The following is a 21,333-nucleotide window of genomic DNA, read 5'->3' on the forward strand; positions in this document are numbered from 1 at the left end:
AGCAGTGTAAGGTTACACACAGGACTGGGTTGCCCGGCCCTCATAGGGCTGAGAGTGTCAGGGGTGCGGAGGCCCTAGTGCTTTCACAGGCTAGAGCTTGGACACATATAATTAGGCAAACAAGAAGTGGCACGAGCACATCAAACAAAAAATCAAAAGGGTAACTTTAATGGTTGTGAGACAGAGGTGCCCTTTCTTTCACTGGCCACGCACCGTTTGTAGCACTTAGAATAACGAGCCCTCAATGCCTTTTGATCAATGTCTTTTTGGGCTAGCTGCAACATGTCCTGCAAAGCTACAGTTGATACAAGCATCTTTCTGACGTTGCAGCAATCTGATAAACATGCAGCTCGTTTCTGTAACCTGGTTTTAAGGCTTGCAATCTTATTGTTATTGAAGAATAGGCATAAATTGGCTGTATTCATCAGGCCTAATGATTGTAGTTTGATGAATTTAGAAGTTTTTCGTTCTTTATGTTTTTTGTATGTGCGTGTGGTGTCTATATCTTTATGTATTTGTGTGCTCTGTGTTTGTGTATGTGCATCTTTGTATGCGTGTTCCTTGTGTATGAAGATTGTGTGTGTGTGTGCCTTTGTGAGTCTTAGTGCATATGTGCGTATTCTGCATTTGTGCATATATGTGCTTTGCTTTTGTGTGTTTTGCATTTGCAAGCATGATTTGTGAGTGTGTGTTTTGTGTTTGCACGCATGTTTTGTGTTAGAATACATATTTGGTGTTTGCATGTATGTTTTGTGTTTGCGTGCGTTTGCATGTGATTTGTGTTTGTGTCTCTGTTTTGTGTATGCATGTGTGTTTTTGTGATTGGTGTGTGTTTTGTTTTTGCACGTGCATGTGTTTTGTGTTTGCATCAGTGCATTTTTTCTGTGAAGCCGCAGTTTCTAAGGGTGCTGCTCGGTGCACGTTGGGTAGCAAGAGGAGATTGCTGATTGGTTTTAGCATCGGATCTTTGCACTGTCTTTCTACATTTTGTTTTAATGTTTTAAATTCCGTGCACTGAATGTAATGATATCAGAAATGGCTCATGGACGTAATGCGTTGCAACATTTAAACCTGGGCTCTGCTTGTATATACCATGAGGTGTGGGACAGACTCACACAAACCAGGCAGGTTTCAGTTTAGATGCCAAGAATTAGTTGACCTCCCCATGCAGCAGGAGCTCCAGGGATTTTCCCCCTCCTAACCCAGGTGCATTGTGACCACCTGCAGTCCTCCCAGCAACCATCCTGACTGAGATCAGGATCTTTCATGGCTCACAGGTAACTGGGATAACAGAGGAGCTCAAGGATAAATGTTAAAAAAAAAGAATGGTGGGGAAAGAAAAGGCACCTCATGCATTGAGAAGAAAACATCAACATCATTGTCATACATAGCAATGAACAACACAATGCACAGTTACACTTAGTCACTATCCAAATTTGGGCAGTTTAAGAATGCAAATTGAGAGTGACACTGGTTGTCATTTGAAAGAAACTGAATGGTTAAAATGGGATTAGTGGCCATCATTAAAGAGATTTTGCACGGAAAATAATATTTTAGGATGTAGCATGTTAGTGATTTGAGAGATGATGTGGTGAATGCTTGGGAGGAACAGGTGACTTTGAACCTATGGTTCCCAAGTCTCTCCATCACCGGGGGTTTTCCTCACCTCATGTCTGGGTCTGTTGTAGATTAATTGGTAGAGATTAATTGCTAGGATTATTCAACAGTTCCATTATTGTTATATCATGCAACTACCAGATAGAAGGCAAACTAACACTGAGTGATTCTCCAATGACTCTGTCATGCCCCCTCCACAAGTAGAACATTTAAAAGGGAATTGATGGACATCACCCTCCTGCAGACCCCAGTAACCCTGGTTAGTCGTTAAACATTGCTTCTTTACCAGGGAGAGCTACCTGACTTGAAACGAGAGCTGAAGATGAATTTAAATGAATTCCAAATTCTCGAACTGCGAATCACACTCAATGGATCATGAGTGCAGGCATCTGGATGACGAGTCCAGTAACATAATCACCGCACCAGTGTTCCCAGTACTTGTGGAGAAGCTGGTGACCTCTAAGTCAAGGCCCATTTGTTCTCAGTGAGGCAACATGTACGCTATGATACCGTGAACCTAACACCACAGAAGGTGTGGTGAAGGTAAATTGCGAATATTTTCAAGTCAGCTCCCAGGAATGGAATGAATTGTTTATGTATTTGTGCCTCAGTCCTATCGGGTTTGATCTAAAGCCTTGTGTATTCTCAAGGGTCAAAGTTATCAGTCAGTCAAACTTTGTTATGTCTCATTTCCTTTGAGAGGAATAGAGGAAGCTATAAATAATCATACAAATAAATCTCTGGAACAGCAAGGGAATTAAACATTTTTACGTAACATGACAGCTTTCCTCTGACCGAGGAGGGAAGTAGGCCGTGAAGCCTAACTAATAATCAAATGGCTCATTTTCAGTACTTGAGATGCAAACTGGGGCCTAGTTTAACAACAAAAGCAGCAGTCAGGCCCAAAGCTCTGGAATTCCCTCCCTAAACCTCTCCACTTCTCTCTCTCCTTCTTTAAGACACTTTTGAAACCTTACCTCTTTGACCAAGCTTTTGGTCACCTGACTATATGTGGTTCAGTGGCAATTTTTGTTTGATAATATTACTGTTGCTGGGATGTTTTACTATGTTAAAGGCACTATATAAATGCAAGTTGTTATTTTTTTTTTGGATGTGGGCAACATTGGCAAGACCAGCATTTATCAGCTGTCCCCTTGATAACCTGAGAAGGTGGTAGTCGGCCTTCTCCTTGAGCTGCAGAACTGCTGCAGTCCGTGTAGTAATTGCTGTACCAGTACAATTATTTGGCAGCAGCTCCTAAACCCATGACCTATAGCAACCTGGAAGGTCAAGGGTAGTAGGTGCATGGGAACACCATCACCTCCAAGTCACTCATACCATCCTGACTTGGACATATATCGGCTGTTCAATCATCATCGCTGGGACAAAATTCTGGAACTCTCTCCCTAACAGCACTGTGGGTGTACCTACACCACACAGCAGCTCAAGGAGGCAGCTTACCACCACCTTCTCAGGGGCAATTGGGAATGGGCAATAAATGCTGGCCTAGCCAGCGACACCCACATCCCATGAATGAATTTTAGAAATTTGACTGACTTGCTAGGCTGCTTCAAAGGGCCAAGCACATAGCGTAGGACTGGAGTCAACAACAGCAATAGCTGGTATTTATATAGTGCCTTTAACATAATAAAACATCCCAAGGTGCTTCGTAGGAGCATTAAGAAACAAAATTAGACACCAAACCACATAATGTGATATTAGGGCAGATGGGCAAAACCTTGGTCAAAGAGAAAGGTTTTAAAGGAGGGGAGAGAGGTAGAGAGGTTTAGGGAGGGAATTCCAGAGCTTACAGCCCAGGAAACTGAAGGCATCATTGCCAATCATGGAATGATTAAAATCAGGGATGCTCAAGAGGCCAGAATTAAAGGAGCGCAGATATCTCGGAGGGTTGTGGGACTGGAGGAGATTACAGAGATAGGGAGGGGTGAGGCCATGGAGGGATTTGAAAACAAGGTTGAGAATTTCAAAATCAAGGCATTGCTTCACTGAAAGCCAATGTCGGTGAGTGAGCACAGGGGTTATAGGGGAACGGGACTTGGTATGAGTTAAGACATGAGCAGCACGGTTTTGGATGACCTCAAGTTTACAGAGCCAGGAGTGTGCTGCAATAGTCAAGTCTGGAGGTAACAAAGGCATGAAAGGTCACACGTATGCACATGTAGGGGAGGAAAGGTTGTCTTCCTTGTGCGACATTAGTCAACTAGTTGGGTTTTTCCAACAATCTGGATGTTTTCTAGCAAGATAATGGATTGACTGAATTCAGTTTCATTACTCTCTATGTTGGGATTTGAACTCACAACCTGCGATTGCTAGTCTAACCTCGAACATTTTAAACCTGCACCCAGAATACAACAAGCCAACCACACATGGCTGCCCCAAGCCAATGTTGCAGGCAGAACTATGACCAGGGCTGCTGACCCATCTCTCTGAGGGGAGGTGGAGGTGGGGGTGGGGGAGGGGGGGGTATGGATTAGCACATTTAAGGGTGGCATTCAGTGCATCAGCGGGAGTGTCTGTCTCACACGGCTCAACTCAAACGGTCACTTCTCTAAACATGGCACTGAGCCCAAGGGCTCGTGTTAGTGGCATATCCCACATCGGCGCAGGTGTACATATACACACAAGGTACACACACACCGCTACGCACACATGTACCCACAAACACACAGACACATTCACACATACACAGACAAACGTGTACAGACACACACGTACTGGCTCAGTTAGTCGCACTCTCACCTCTGAGTCAGAAGATTGTGGGTTTAATCCCACTCCAGGAGCTGAGCACCAAAATTGAGGCAGACAGTCCAGTGCTACACTGTCAGAGGTGCCACCTTTCAGGTGAGATGTTAAACTAAGGCCCCGTCTGTCCTCTCAGGTGGATGTAAAAGATCCCATGGCACTACTACTTCAAAGAAGAGCAGGGGAGTTATCCCCAGGGTCCTGGGGCAAATATTTATCCCTCAATCAACGTCACAAAACAGATGATCTGGTCGTTATCACATTGCTGTTTGTGGGATCTTGCTGTGTGCAAATTGACTGCTGTCTTTCCTATCTTTCAATAGTGACTGCACTTCAAAGTACCTCATTGGCTGTAAAGTGCTTTGGGATGTCTGGTGGTTGTGAAAGGCGCTACAGAAATGCAAGTCTTTCTTTTCTCTTTATAGATGACTGCACACAAAAACGCACACAAACACATGTACAAGCAGACACGTGCACAAACCCAGGCAGAAAGAATAGAACAGAGTATCCCGAGTCCTGCATGGCTATTGAATAAGATCACACCTACAATCAGAGCTGATTAGCATCGTGATAAGTAGGGAGTTGATTACAAGACAGCAGGAGGAGAAGGATGTAGCCAGGCTCACGCTGCCTCTGATAAGAATCTCCAGACTGTCAGTATTTATAACAGGGATCAAGGTTAAAACAGTTTAGAGAGCAGCCCTGCCCCCTCTCTTTCTATGAGTGTGTGTGTCTCTCTCTCTCTCTCTCCATCTCTCTGTCTATTTCTTTTACTGTCTCTCACTTTCTGTCTCTCATGTATTCTCTGTGACTTGATCTATCTGTCTCTCTGTGCCATATCACTCTCTTCCCTTTCCTCTCTGTCTCTTTGTCTCTCCCTCTCTCTCATCCCTTCTTTTTTCCTCTCACTCACTCCCTCTCTGTATCTCTCTGTCGCTCCCTCACTCCCTATCCCTTCATCACTCTATCTCCCTATATAGCTCTCCTTCTGTGTCTCTCCCTTTCCTCATTGCTTTCTCTGTCTCTCCCTCTCCCCCTTGCTCTCTCTCTGTCCCTCTGCCATGTTCTCTCTCTCCCTTTCCCCCTTGCTCTCCCTCTCTCCCTATCCCTTGTTCTCTGTCTCTCTCCCTCTTGCTCTCTGTCTCTCTTTCCCTCTCCTTTGTTCTCGCTATCTCTATCCCTCTCTCTTTCCCTTGCTTCCCCCTGTCTCCCCACCTCTCTACCCCTCTCTCAGTATGATTGGTTGAGGAGTTGTGTAGCACTCACCATGCACCGTCAGTGTGACTGATGCCTCGGCTTTCCCCACTATGTTCTCAGCGACGCAGGTGTAGGTCCCCACATCGGCCGCAGTGACGTGTCGAATGACCAAGGTGTTGCCCCCCTGGATCTCGGACCTGTGGAGCAGATTGACACAGATTCTAGAGATTGGCTCCAGCGAACACCCCGACACATACAGATTCAATGCATCACATTGCAATCCAACAGCACCCCTCATGTAGAAGAATAAACTACTTGGTGGGGGGGCGAATAGGAGGGAGAGATCAGCCACAGGAGTCGGCGGGGGGGGGGGGGGGGGGGGTGCGGGGAATTAACTCACCCCTCTTGGGTAAGAAAAAGGAAGAACTTGCATCTCTATAGAGCCTGTCACAACCTCAGGATGTCCCATAGAATTTTACAGCCAATAAAGTACTTTTGAAGTTTAGTCATTGTTGTAATGTAAAAAAAACAGCAACCAATTAACAGACAGCAAGATCTCATATACAGCAGTGTGACATTGACCAAATCATCTGTTTTTGTGAAGTTGGTTGATGGAAATATTGGCCAGGAAACCAGGAAGAACAACCCTGCTCTTCAACGTAGTGTCATGGGATCTTATACGTCCACCTGAGAGGACAGAGCAGGCCTGGGTTTAACATCTCATCAGAAAGACAGCATGCCTGACACTGCAGCACTTGCTCAGTATTGCGCTGGGACTGTTAGCCTAGATTTTGTGCTCAAGTCTCTGGTGTGAGACTTGAATCCCACAGCTTTGGGGCGCAGTAGTGAGACTGCTACCCACTGAGACAAGGAGCAAACAGGGAGAAGGGCGAAAAGGAGAGCTCTGCTAGAAGGGGTACACAGGCAGGGGCAACCGAATCACCACCTTGTGTTGGAAATCTCCATGGTTCCTACAGAAGGTGGTGGGCAGGAAAAGACCAGCTGAATTATCAAGCCTGCCCCACCCACCATGGCCGTAGCAGACTGTTCTCCCCTGCTTCTACCCACCCGCCAGCTCTGGCCCTTCACCCTCGCAGAAGCCAAGTGATCTCCTGAAGGAGGCATAAAGCAGGAAAAAACACTTCCACATTTTGATTTGAATAAAAGCCTCTGAGGATTCAGAATTCCATGTCAGCTGTGACTCAGTGGGCAGTCCTCAAACATCTATCTGACTGAGAAGATATTGCATTCAAGTCCCACTCTAGAATCTTGAGCACATGATCCAGGCTAGCAGTCCCAGTACTGAGGGAGTGCTGCACTGTCGGTGGGTCAGTACCGAGGGAGTGCTGCACTGTCGGAGGGTCAGTACTGAGGGAGTGCTGCACTGTCGGTGGGTCAGTACCGAGGGAGTGCTGCACTGTCGGAGGGTCAGTGCTGAGGGAGTGCTGCACTGTCGGAGGGTCAGTACTGAGGGAGTGCTGCACAGTCGGGAGGGTCAGTACTGAGGGAGTGCCGCACTTTCGGAGGGTCAGTGTTGAGGGAGTGCTGCACTGGCGGAGGTGCCGTTTTCTGTATGTGCCATTTTTTCTGTATGTGACGTTAAACCAAGGCCCCATTTGCTCTCTCGGATAGAGCAGAGAAATATCCTGCAGCTGCTATTTCGAAGGGGAGTAGGGGAGTTCTCCCTGGAATCCTGTGGCCAATATTTATCCCTCAATCAACATCATTGATTAACAAATTATTTGGTCAGTTACGTCATTGCTGTTTTTGGGAGTTTGCTGCGTGCTCATTGGCTGCTGCATTTCCTACATCACAACAGTGACTACACTTCAAAAGGTAATTAATTGGCTGTAAAGCACTTTCGGACATCCTGAGGTCGTGACTGGTGTTATAGAAATGAAATGCTTCCTTTCACGGTGGTCAGTGCTGCACAGTCAGTCCCAGCGTGCTCAAAACCCATGCGAGCAGAGCCTCTGTACCTGCTTTTTGGCAGCATACCATCCTCCTTCTTCCAGTGCACAGTTGGAGTCGGGTCCCCTCGAGCCTCGCACTTAAACTCCACCGTCTCATCCACCAGCAGGACCTGACTGCTCGGCTTCTTCACAAAGGAAGGCCGCTCTAGGAAGACAGAAGAAAGAGACCTTGGGAATGAAAACCCCAAATCCACTACAGGTGCTGGGAATCAGAAATTAAAACAAAAACATACTGTAAATGCTCAACAGGTCAGGCAGCTTCCGTAGAGAGAGAACAGTGAGGGTTAATGTTTCAGCTCAATCAGTTTACATTAGTACTGAAACAAAGAAATCTGCAGCTAATAATCAATACAGAATGGAGGTATTTATATAGAATTTACACCATAGAAGGAGGCCATTCGGCCCAACTGGTCTATGTTGGCGTTTTATGATCTACAGCATCCTCCTTCCACCCTACTTCATCTCACCTGATTTAGCATTTCCTCTTTTCCTCTCCCTCATGTATTTATCTAGCTTCCCCTTAAACGAATTTCAGCCTTTTTGTTAATTGCTCATGGGATGTGGGCATCGCTGGCTAGACAAGCATTTACTGCCCATCACTAATTGCCCTTGAACCGCTGCAGTCCGTGAAGGGTAGGTACACCCACAGTGCTGTTAGGAAGGGAGTTCCAGGATTTTGACCCAGTAACAATGAAGGAACGGCGATAGAGTTCCAAGTCAGGATGGTGTGTGACTTGGAGGGGAACTTGCAGGTGGTGGTGTTCCCACGCATCTGCTGCCCTTGTTCCACTATGTGGTAGAGGTCGCAGGTTTGGAAAGTGATGTCTAAGGAGGTGTGGTGAGTTGCTGCAGTGTGTCTTGTAGATGGTACACACTGCTGCCCCTGTGTGTCGCTGGTGGAGGAGGGAGCGAATGTTTGATGTGGATGGGGTGCTGATCAAGCGGGCTGCTTTGTCCTGGATGGTGTCGAGCTTCTTGAGTGTTGTTGGAACTACACCCATCCAGGCAAATGGAGAGTATTCCATCACACTCCTGACTTGTGCCTTGTAGATGGTGGACAGGTGGGGAGTCAGGAGGTGAGTTCTTGCTGCAGAATTCCCAGCCTCTGACCTGCTCTTGGAGCCATGTTATTTATATGGTTCAGTTTCTGGTCAACAGTAATCCCAGGATGTTGATAGTGGGGGAATCAGCGATGTTAATGGCATTGAATGTCAAGGGGAAATGGTTAGATTCTCTCTTGTTGGAGATGGTCATTGCCTGGCACTTGTGTGGTGCGAACATTTTTTGCCACTTATCAGCCCAAACCTGGATATTGTCCAGGTCTTGCTGCATATGGACATGGGCTGCTTCAGTATTTGAGGAGTCGTGAACATTGTGCAATCATCAGCGAATATCCCCACTTCTGACCTTACGATTGAAGGATGGTCATTGATGAAGCAGCTGAAGATGGTTGGGCCTGGGACTGTATCCTGAGGAACTCCTGCAGTGATGTCCTGGAGCTGAGATGATTGACCTCCAACAACCACAACCATCTTCCTTTGTGCTACGTACGACTGCAATCAGGGGAGGCGGAGACATAGTTGTAATGTCACTGGATTATTAAACCAGAGGTCCAGGCTAGTCTTCTGGGGACATGGGTTTGAATCCCTCCATGGCAGATGGTGAAATTTGAATTCAATTAATAAATTTGGAATTAAAAGCCAGTCTAATGGTGACTATGAAACCATTGTCGATTGTTGTAAAAATCCATCTGGTTCAGTAACGTTCTGTAGGGAAGGAAATCTGCTGTCCTTACCTGGTCTGGCCTACATTTGATTCCAGACCCACAGCAATGTAGTTGACTCTTAAATGCCCTCTGAAATGGCCTAGCAAGCCACTCAGTTCAAGGGCAGTTAGGAATGTGCAATAAATACTAGCCTAGCCAATGATGCTCACATCCCATGAGTGAATTAAAAAAAGTACAGATCTTTCGCCCTGATTTCCATTGATTTCAACTTTGCTCGGGCTCCTTGATGCCACTCTCAGTCAAATGCTTCCTTGATGTCAAGGGCACTCACTTTCACCTCTGGAGTTCAGCTCTTTTGTCCATGTTTGGACCAAGGCTGCAATTAGGTCAGGAGCTGAGTGGCCCTGGTGGAACTCAAACTGATCATCAGCGAGCAGGTTATTGCTGTGTGTGTTGCTTGATAGCTCTGTCAATGACCCCTTCCAACACCATGCTGATGATCGAGAGTAGACTGATGGGGTGGTAATTGGCTGGATTGGATTTATTCTGCTTCTTTGGACCGGACATACCTGGGCAATTTTCCACATTGTCAGGTAGATGCCAGTGTTGCAGCTGCACTGGAACAGCTTGGCTAAGGACATCAACTACTCCCTGTGGTAACATGATCCACATTCTCACCACTCTCTGGGTAAAGATGTTTCTTTTGAATACACTGTTGGATTTATCAGTGACTACCTGATATTTGTGGTCCCTGGTTTTGGTCTCCCCAGAAGCAGAAATGTCTTCTTTATGTTGACCCTATCGAAGCCCTTGATAATTTTAAAGACCTCCATCAGGTCACCCTTTACCTACTCTTTTTCGAGACAAAAGAGCCCCAGCCTCTTCTACCTTTCTTGATAATGAAAGGCTCTCAGTTCATCATGCTACTTTGCAGCTAGCAAACCCATGACCTCGACCACCTAGAAGGACAAGGGCAGCAGATGCATGGGAACACCACTGACTGCAAGTTCCCGTCCAAGCCACACACTATCCTGACTTGGAACTATATCACCGTTCCTTCACTGTCGCTGGGTCAATATCCTGGAACTCCCTCTCTAACAGCACTGTGGGTGTACCTACCTCATATGGACTGCAGTGGTTCAAGCAGGCAGCTCACCACCACCTTCTCAAGGGCAATTAGGGATGGGCAATAAATGCTGGCGATGCCCACACCCAAGAATTAATGTTTACGAAACAGCTGCTGCAAACACGTAGCAGGCCAGGGAGCTTATGTGGAGAGTGAAAGGAGAGGGTTAATATTTCAGATTGATGAGTTTACCTCAGAGGAAACAGGATTGTCAGTATATATGTAATGATCAAATACAGGAAAGAGCAGGGGAGTGGCCCTAGTTAGCTAGCTCGTTCTATATTTTATCATTCTGTGATTGGGATGGAGAATGATGATAGACCACATCCCTTTGCACATCTTTCTCCGACACATTTTAAAGGAACTTGATCATCAACTATTTTCTCTCGCCCTCTCCCCCATCTCTTCTGAAGTGTTGTTTCCTGGTTTGGATACAATTCCACAGACACTGGGCCGCTCACCACACACGATCGGTCATGTTGCACAGTATCACCCGTCACAATCCACGCACTGCGACGCTCACACTCACCCAGAACCGTCAGCTCCGCCACTTCACTCTCCCGTTGGCCCACCATGTTGGTGCCCACGCAAACGTACTTGCCCGCGTCGCTCTTTCGTGTGTTGGTGATCATCAGCTTTCCTCCCCGGATCTGCCAGGGTTTAACACAGACATGAAAAAGCTGACCAACATTGGCTCCCGGTCAAGAAGCACCTGTTTTAAAATACTCATCCTTATTTTCAAATCCCTCCATGGCCTCGCCCCTCCCTAACTCTGTAACCTCCTCCAGCCTCACAGCCCTCCAAGATGTCTGCACTCCTCCAATTCTGGCCTCTTGAGCATCCCTGATTTTAATTACTCCATCATTGGTGGCCGTGCCTTCAGCTGCCTGGGCCCCAAGCTCTGGAATTCCCTCCCTAAACCTCTCCACCTCACTTTTCTCCTTTTACACGCTCTTTAAAACTATTCCTTTGACCAAGCTATTGACCATATGACCTCATATCACCTTATGTTGCTCAGCATCTCATTTTGCTTTTTAACGCTCCTCTGAAGCTCCTTGGGATGTTTTATTACCTCAAAGCTGCTAAATAAATGTACGTTGTTGTTGTTGTTCTCAGCCTACCTCTCCTAACACGCCCTCCTACTGCCTGCTTGCTTCCGGAAGCCCCCAGACCCAGAAGCATCATGGGGGCGTTTCAACACTCTCCCTGTAATGGATGCAAATTGTTGCTGCTGTTGTCTTATTGTTGAGCTGAGGGAAGTTTACAAAAAATAATCTCCTATTCAGTTTGCTTTTTTCCCCAGCCGCAGAGAGCGAGGTTGTTCCTTGTGAATGCAGAAATTAAACTCAGACCTTGTGTCCTGAAACTATTAGGATTCACAATGTAATCAGAAAGCTACATCTGTCTTGCTCGGCAGCAGTGCCGTCCTGCCGTGTAAAATTGGTTGGCAAAGAGAGCTTAATTGAACAGACAGCACTTAGAGAGAGTCCAGGAAACCTCGATTTAAAGGGGCATGATCTTCATTAAATAGATAAACTCGCCTCAGGGCTTCAAAAGAAATTGAATTCTCTGAATCTGGTCTCCTTTTCCTGAAAACTGTTGGTGCTCTCATGCCCTAGACCATTCCCAATGAACCATTTTCAGTAATTATGTATGAGTGGATGGCTGGGGGAGTGGGGGAAGGGACGCTGGGCTTTATTGACTGTTTAAATCTTCTCCCATGTGCTCACATACGATAATGGAGCATAGACCTTCGAGTGTGTGGCTTTGACCCAAGTCATTAGCATTTCATCAGTTTCTTATTTTCCTGTTCAAGTGGATGCTCAAATCTCATGGAAGCAAAGACTTGCATTTATATAGCACTACTCACAGCCTCAAGACATCCCAAGGTGTTTTGCAGCCAATGAAGCATTTTTGAAGTGTAGTCACTGTTGTAATGTAGGGAAACACGGCAGCCAGTTTGCGCACAGCAAGCTCCCACAAACAGCAATGTGATAATGACCCAGATAAATTGCTTTAGTGATTCAGTCGAGCAATTAATACTGGCCCCAAGACAGGGGGAGAGCTCCCCTGCTCTTCTTTGAAATACGAACATATGAACATACGAATTAGGAGCAGGAGTAGGCCATTCGGCCCCTCCAGCCTGCTCCGCTATTCAATAAGATCATGGCTGATCTGTTTCTGTCTCAAATTCCATCTACCCCCGATAATCTTTGATTCCCTGGCCAAACAAGAATCTATCTACCTCCACCTTAAAATTATTCAGTGACACCGCCTCCACCACCTTCTGAGGAGAGAGTTCCAAAGTCTCACAACCATCTGAGAGAAAACATTTCACCTCATCTTTGTCCTAAAAGGGCAACCCCGAATTTGAAGGGTTGCGTTTCCTGACAACACAACCACTAGATGGCACAGTACCAGCACATGCAGCCTCTTCCACTGAAACGTCACTATCTATGATGTTCAGGCAGCTGCCAGGATCACAGAAAAACTTCAAGCTGAAAATCCCCTCAAAGGTTGCCATCACTGCCTTCATCCCACCCCCAATAGTCCCCCGCTCCCTCCTGCCATTGCTTCATTTATATCATTTCTTACATGTCTCCTGCTCAACTCTTTTGATATTTTTGACAAAGACAGAATTCTGGTATGATACTACCATTGAAATTTGGAAAGTAAAGCAACTTTCTATGGGATAGTAACATCAACATTTACACTGTGAAGTTTATGGAGGAAATAACTGTGAATTTCTGCCCCACCCCCGCCTCCTTTACGCAATCTCCCTTTCTCCCAATCCACACATTCACACTTGATACAGCCTCGCCGTTTCCCCCCTCCCTCAGCCACTCGCTTCAGACCTCACCACAACCCCCCACTTCCTCTCCCATCAGCTGATTGTTCCCCGCTCCTGGCTTCCCACCGCAACCCCCCCCACCCGCTCTCCGGCTGCTTGCTCCCCACTTCCCCACCCACCCCCCCACCACACCCCCGCTCTCTGGCCGCTCGCTCCACGCTTCCCCACCCCTCCAGGCACTAGGTCCAGACCACGCAATTTCCCTCCTCTCAGCCACTTGCTCCCACATTCGCTCATTCCCCATTGCACCACCAGAAGAAGCAAGGCAGGCTGCGAGGGGTGACGGGGAGACGTAGGAGCGAGTAGCTAAGAGGAGGGAAAGCGGTGCAGCCCAGAGCGAGCGGATGGAGCAGGGAGCGAGCGGCTGGAGAGCAGGGTGGGGGAAGCTAAGTGAGGGGAGCAAGCGGCTGGGGAGCGGGGTAGTGGTGGTGGTGGGAGGAAGCAAGGAGCGAGGGGGGGGAAGCAGCCAGCGGGGAGGAAGAGAAAGCGTTGAGGCCTGGAGCGAGTGGCCGAGGGGGGAGAGCAGACAGTTGGGGGAAGCGAGTCACTGAATACATTTTCCTGCGCATGCACCAATTAGTCCTGGCAAGACGTAGGCTGCATCTCACTGAGCGCAGGAAACCGTTTGCGCATGACTGTAGCTTGGAGCGCTCTGATGACGTTGGCGGGCTGCTGCATTGTCGGGAGTCACATTGAATTTTAAAACAGTGCCCCATAGTTCTGGACTCACCCACAAGAGGAAACACCCTCTCCACATCCACCTTGTCAAGACCATTCAGAATCTTATATACTTCAATCATGTCTCCCTCACTCTTATAAACTATAGTGAAAACAAGCCCAGTCTGTCCAACCTTTCCTCATAAGACAACCCACTCATTCTAGGTATCAATCTAGTAAACCTCCTCTGAACCGCCTCCAACGCATTTACATCCTTCCTTAAATAAGGAGAACAAAACTGCACACAGTATTCGAGATGTGGTCTCACCAATGCCCTGTATAAATGAAGCATAACATCCTTACTTTTATTTTCAATTCCCCTTGTAATAAAGAATCACATTCCATTAGCCTTCTTTATTACTTGCTGTACCTGCATACTATCTTTTTGTGACTCATACACTAGAACACCTAGATCACTTTGCAGTCGTTCTCCATTTAAGAAATACTCTGCTTTTTTATTCTTCCTGCCAAAGTGAACAACTTCATATTTTCCCACATTATACTCCATCTGCCAGATTTTTGCCCACTCACTCAACCGTATCGGGCTGCAACCTCCTTATGTCCTCTTCACAACATACCTTCCGACCTATCTTTGTGTCATCTGCAAATTTAGCTACCAAGCCATCGCTCCCCTCATTTAAGTCATTGATATAAATTGTAAAATATTGAGGCCCCAGCACAGACCCCTACGGGACTCCACTCATCACATCCTGCCAATCAGAAAAGGACCCATTTATGCATACTCTCTGTTTTCTGCCAGCCAGCCAATCTTCCATCCATGATAATATGTTACCCCCGACACCATGAGCTCCTACTTTGCGCAATAACCTTTTATGTGGCACCTTGTCAAATGCCTTCTGGAAATCGAAGTACAGTACGTTAATTGGCTCCCCTTTATCCACAGCGCATGTTACTCCTTCAAAGAACTCCAATAAATTAGTTAAATATGATTTCCCTTTCACAAAACCATGCTGACTATTCCCGGTTACCTTGAGTTTTTTCTAAGTGCCTAGCTATAGCCTCCTTAATGATCAATTCTAACACCTGCCCCATGACAGACGTCAAGCTAACTGGCCTATAGTTGCCTGTTCTCTGCCTCCCCCACTTCTTGAATAGAGGGGTTATATTTGCTACTTTCCAGTCTGATGTAACCTTTCCAGAATCTAGCGAATTTTGAAAAATTAACACTAATGAATCTAATACCTCTTTTAAGACCCAAGGATGAAGACCATAGGACCCGGGGACTTGTCAGTCTGCAGCTCCATCAGTTTGCTCAGTACCGCTTCCCCACTGATTGTAATTTCACCAAGTTCCTCTCTTCCTTCCACCTCCTGATTTACAGCTTTTACTGGAATGTATTTTGTATCCTCTATAGTGAAGACAGAAGTATCGAGGAATCTCTTATGCCCACTTGAGATTCAGTTTAGCATCTCATCAAAAGGTGAGAAGATGGGATTGAGGGATATGGGGAGAAGGAGGGTAGGTGGGATTGATCTAAATCTAAGTGATGTGTTTGTTGTGGATAATTACCTTTTCCTCCTCTTAAATAAACTGTTCAAATACTGGGAGTCAATCAACAAAAAGCTCTGGACATCACCAAAAAAGTGAAACGTCCAAACTAGGCTGCAGTTTGGAACGTGAGAAGACATCAAGAGGTGATAAATCTCCCAAAGCAATTAAACAACGATACAACTGGTCACACCAGAGACCAACTTCCCCGCTAATTTGAAACGTGCTGACCTAAGATGATTACAGACCATTATCTGGCTGTCTGGTCTCGGGAGCAAGTCACAGGTCAAAGGTTGCTTCCTCCAAGAAGCCCTATTTCTTTTTTTTTAAAGCCATTCAGCTCACCCTTAGCCTCAGAAAGCACCAATTATTTCCTCACTTGTTCTGTGATCAATGAATATAGATGATTAGTTCCCTTCTCGCTCAGCTATAACAGCGAGACTCATGAGCTAGTTGCTCAAATTCATGTTATGTGTCACCGATAGTGAGGACCTCTTTCCAACCAAACCATGCAGATGTAAAGCAGTCAGGTTTGTTGACTTCGGGGGTTTCTCTGAAAGGCCAAGTTTCTTCTCTGAATTATAAAGCCTTATTAGCTGCTTTCAGTCCAAGCCAATCAGCGCGAATAAGCCTTTTCTTTTTCTCTAGTGTCCAACCAGTTTTTTGCAATTTGTTACAAACTGTCCAGAAGTAGAAGGGTACTATCACCTCATATGTGCTTGTCTCAGAACAGGCTCCTGCTTAATGAACCAACTGGACAATTGTGAATTAATTAAGGGAAGCCAGCACAGGTTTGTTATAGGAAAATTATGTTTGACTAACTTGCTTGAGTTTTTTGATAACCTAATAGAAAGGTTGGGGGCAATATGGATGATGTGGTGTACATGGACTTCCAAAAAGGCATTTGATAAAATGATACATAACAGATTTGTCAGCTAAGCTAAAGCCCATGGAATAAAGGAGCAGCATGGATATGAAATTGGCTGAGTGGCAGGAAACAGAGATTAGTGGCGAACGGTTGTTTTTCGGACTGAAAGGTTTATAGTGGTGTTCCCCAGGGGTCGATGTTAGGTGCTTTTCTTGACATATATTAATGGCCTAGACTTGGGTGTACAGAGCACAATTTCAAAATTTGCAGATGACACAAAACTTGGAAGTATTGTGAACTGTGAGGTAGATAGTGACAGACTTCGAAAGGACATCGACAGGCTGCTGGAACGGAAGGGCACGTGGCAAATGAAATTTAATGCAGAGAAATGTGAAGTGATTCATTTTGGTAGGACGAATGAGAAGAGGCAATATAAAATAAAGGGTACAATTCTGAAAGGGTGCAGAAGCAGAGGTACTTGGGGGTATAGCTGAAAGTGGCAAGGCAGTTTGAGAAAGTGGTTATTTATTTATAGATACAGCACTGAAACAGGCCCTTCGGCCCATCAAGTCTGTGCCAACCATCAACCACCCATTTATACTAATCCTACACTAATTCCATATTCCTATCACATCCCCACCTGTCCCTATATTTCCCTACCATCTACCTATACTATGGGCAATTTATAAAGGCCAAAGGCATACAGGATCCTGGGCTTTATAAATCAAGGCATAGAGTACAAAGTCAGGGAAGTAATAGCTTTAAACCAGGAGGTGGAAGGAAGAGAGGAACTTGGTGAAATTACAATCAGCAGGGAAGCAGTACTGACCAAACTGATGGAGCTGCGAGCTGACAAGTCCCCAGGTCCTGATGGGTTCATCCTAGGGTCTTAAAAGAGGTGGCTAATGAGGTAAAAGATGCGTTGGTGTTAATTTTTCAAAATTCGCTACATTCTGGAAAGGTTCCATCAGACTGGAAAGTAGCAAATATAACCCCTCTATTCAAGAAGTGGGGAGGCAGAAAACAGGTAACTATAGGCGAGTTAACTTGACATCTGTCGTGGGGAAGGTGTTAGAATCGATTATTAAGGAGGCTATAGCTGGCCATTTAGAAAAACTCGAGGTAATCGGGAATAGTCAGCATGGTTTTGTGAAAAGGAAATCATATTTAACCAATTTATTGGAGTTCTTTGAAGGAGTAACATGCACTGTGGATAAAGGGGAGCCCGTTGACGTGCTGTACTTAGATTTTCAGAAGGCATTTGACAAGGTGCTGCATAAATGGTTATTGCGTAATGTAGGAGTTCATGGTGTAGGGGGTAACATATTAGCATGGATAGAAGATTGGCTGGCTGGCAGAAAACAGAGAGTATGCATAAATGGGTCCTTTACTGATTGGTAGGATATGAAGAGTGGAGTCCCGCAGGGGTCTGTGATAGGGCCTCAACTTTTAACAATTTATATCAATGACTTAGATGAGGGGAGCGATGGCATGGTAGCTAAAGTTGCAGATAACACAAAGATAGGTAGGAAAGTATGTTGTGAAGAGGACATAAAGAGGTTGCAGACTGATATAAAAAGGTTGAGTGAGTGGGCAAAAATCTGGCAGATGGAGTACAATGTGGGAAAATGTGAAGTTGTTCACTTTGGCAGGAAGAATAAAAAAGCTGAGTATTACTTAAATGGAGAATGACTGCAGAATTCCGAAGTGCAGAGGGATCTAGGTGTTCTGGTGCATGAGCTACAAAAAGATAGTATACAGGTACAGCAAGTAATAAAGAAGGCTAATGGAATGCTATCCTTTATTACGAGAGGAATTGAAAAGAAAAGTAAGGATGTTATGCTTCAGTTATACAGGGCATTGATGAGACCACATCTCGAACACTGTGTGCGGTTTTGGTCTCCTATTTAAGGAAGGATGTGAATGCGTTGGAGGCGGTTCAGGGAGGTTTACTAGATTGATACCTGGAATGAGCGGGTTGTCTTATGAGGAAAGGTTGGACAGACTGGGCTTGTTTTGACTGGAGTTTAGAAGGGTGAGGGGAGACTTGATTGAAGTATATAAGATCCTGAACGGTTTTGACAAGGTTAATGTGGAAAGGATGTTTCCTCTAGTGGATGAGTCCAGAACTAGGGGGCATTGTTTTAAAATTAGGGGTCACCTTTTTAGGACAGAGATGAGGAGAAATTTTTTTCTCTCAGAGGGTTGTGCAACTTTGGAACTCTCTGCCTAAGAAGGTGGTGGAGGCGGGGCATTGAATATTTTTAAGGCGGAGGTAGATAGATTCTTGTTAGGCAAGGGAATCAAAGGTTCTTGGGGGTAGATGGGAGTGTGGAATTGGAGACACAAACAGATCAGCCATGATCTTATTAAATGGCGGAGCAGGCTTGATGGGCTGAATGGCCTACTTCTGCTCCTAATTCGTATGGTCGTACGGAATCTTTATAAAACACTATTTTGGTCTCAATTGAAATACTGTGTCCAATTTTGGGCACCACACTTTAGGAGGAATGTGAAGGTTTTAGACAGGATGCAGAAAAGATTTACAGAATGGTTCTGGGGATGAGGAACTTCAGTTACGTGGATAGATTGGAGAAGCTGGGGCTGTTCTCCTTAGAGAAGGTTGAGAGGAGATTTGATAGAGGTGTTCAAAATCATGAGGGGTCTGGACAGAGTAGATAGAGAGAAACTATTCCCATTGGTGGAGGGGTCGAGAACCAGAGGACACTGATTTAAGGTGAAAGGCAAAAGAACAATAGGAGACATGAGGAAAAACTTTTTTTTTACAGTGAGTGGTGAGGATCTGGAATGCACTGTCTGAGAGTGTGGATTCAATCATCGCTTTGAAAAAGGAATTGGATAATTACCTGAAGAGAAAAAAAAAATTGCAGGGATACAGGGAAAGGGTGAGGGTGCGAGACAAGGTGAATTGGTCTTGCAGACAGTTAGCAAGGACACAACGAGCCAAATTGCCTCCTTCTGGGCTGTAATCATTCAATGATTTTATGAATCTAAAGAGATCCCAGAATTCACATTAATGTTAAAAATAAACGTTTTCATTATTTTTTTCATGATATCCACTTGGAGTTGATCTGGGGAATTGCCAGACCGTTAGAGAACCCACCCAAGTTTCTTTTATATCCTTTCAGGCCACTGGAATCTAAGTTGAGCTGCTTCCAGATTGGCTGCTCGATTTACTCTGCCAGATGACCTCTCATCGGGTGAAGACGTGAGCTCATCTCATAATTCCCAATCCTGTACCACAGCCACGAACACATCCATCAAATTAACATCACTTGAAGTAGATTAACTGCTCCTCCTGTCTCTGTCTGCGGGACTTTGCTCTATTTTATTCGGCAAAGTAACAACAATCACCTCAACGCATGACAAAGCAATTCATTGTATGTCAAAGTGCTTTTGGACATTTCTAAGAGAAGTGATTCTAGTGTTAAATAAAAGTAAGTCTTTCTCATTGGGTTACATTGTAACTGATGCCAGGTTTCGCCCAACCCTTAAGCATCTGATGGTTCCTTCTCAACACACTGGACATGACGTACCAATGTGTTCTTGCACAATCCTTGGCATCCAACTTGTCAGGACACATCAGGTATGGTAGCAGAGTAGTTATTGGACTAATAATCCAGAGGCATAAGTTCAAATCCCATAAAAGCCAATGTAGAAATGATTTGATAAATAAATCTGGAATTAAAAGGTAGTCTCAATAATGGTGACCATGACAACCGCATCCTGTGAATGAATGAGAAAGAAGAGGCATTTGTTTTGGGCCTAATCACAGTTCTAAAACACATCCCAAAATCTCAACACCAATATTGTTTTTGGAGTTGAGTCACAAGGTAAAGACCTCAGAAACATCAGCGAGAAGATTCACTAGTTAGTCGGGTTCGGTGGTGTCTGTTAATCGAGGAATAATGACGAGGAAGCTGGGAGAGCTCTCTAACCTACTTCGAATAATTTGATGGGACCTTTTACATCCAACTGAAAGGCAGACAAGGCCTCTGTATGATGTTGAATGTGAATGAGAGCACCTCTGAAAACACAGCACACCCTCTGCTCTGTATTGAATGTCAGCTGGGGCTCAGTTGATAGCACTCTTGCCTCTGAGTCAGAAGGTTGTAGATTCAAGTTGCACTGTTGCGTCTTGAGCACAAAAGTCCTGACTGATACTCCTGGAGTCAGAGTTGAGGGAGTGCTGCACTGTCAGGGGTGCTGTCTTTCTGATGAGATGTCAAACTGAAGTCCCTTCTGCCCTCTCAGGTGGACATAAAAGATCCCACGGCAGTACTTCAACGTAGAGCAGGGGAGCTCTCCTAGTGCTCTGGCCAATATTTGTCCCCCAACCAACACCACTAAAGGTACAGGTTATCTCATCATTGGTCTCGTTGCTGTTTGTGGGAGCCTGCAGTGCATAAATTGGCTGCAGCATTTCCTTGTGGTAAATCAGTAACTGCATTTTCAACAGTACTTCATTGGCTGTAAAGTGCTTTGGGATGTCCTGAGGTTGTGAAAGGTGCTACAGAAATGCAAGCTCTTTGTTTACTGAGGGCATCCTGGCTTATAAAGCTCAGTCAGTGCCGTTTCCCTACTGAGCCGTCAGTACAGAACGAGCGAAACACCTTTATTTGATCATAGTTGTTGTATCAGTTGAAAGTGCTGTGTAATCAGCCTTTGAGTGCCTGTCAACAAAAGCAGTTAAAACCTGAACCAACTCCCTCACCCACAAGCGTCAGCGGAGTCTGAAAACATAATTAATTCTATCTTTTCTTGTGTAGCAGGGAGGGGGAGTTTTAAATCAAATTAATCCATTCCTTTAAAGGTGCAGAAAGGTTTCAGCATTCCTGAGACAGGTGAGCGCTGCTGTATTAATGTTTAGGCAGGAGATGTTTTCAGGTGTCAGGGAGAACCCTTCCAACAGAGGTCTTGGCAGCCGACGCTTTGTCAGAAATAGGTGATTAGGAGAGTGGGAGG

The 21,333-nt window shown here is 45.5% G+C and overlaps 1 protein-coding gene across 1 annotated transcript in view; it reads right to left on the minus strand.

Moving 5' to 3' along the window:
• Window positions 1-21,333, minus strand: part of robo1 (roundabout, axon guidance receptor, homolog 1 (Drosophila)) — a 1,072,119-nt gene that overhangs the window by 133,845 nt on the left and 916,941 nt on the right. Inside the window, exons 6-8 of the mRNA XM_068041298.1 lie at window positions 10,932-11,052; window positions 7,557-7,695; window positions 5,647-5,774 (exon numbers count right to left, since the gene is read on the minus strand). Of these exons, the coding sequence (XP_067897399.1) occupies window positions 5,647-5,774; window positions 7,557-7,695; window positions 10,932-11,052 (388 nt within the window). The remainder of the gene's footprint in view (window positions 1-5,646; window positions 5,775-7,556; window positions 7,696-10,931; window positions 11,053-21,333) is intronic.

Source organism: Heterodontus francisci, chromosome 10, assembly GCF_036365525.1.
Source record: "Heterodontus francisci isolate sHetFra1 chromosome 10, sHetFra1.hap1, whole genome shotgun sequence".
Taxonomy (NCBI): domain Eukaryota; kingdom Metazoa; phylum Chordata; class Chondrichthyes; order Heterodontiformes; family Heterodontidae; genus Heterodontus; species Heterodontus francisci.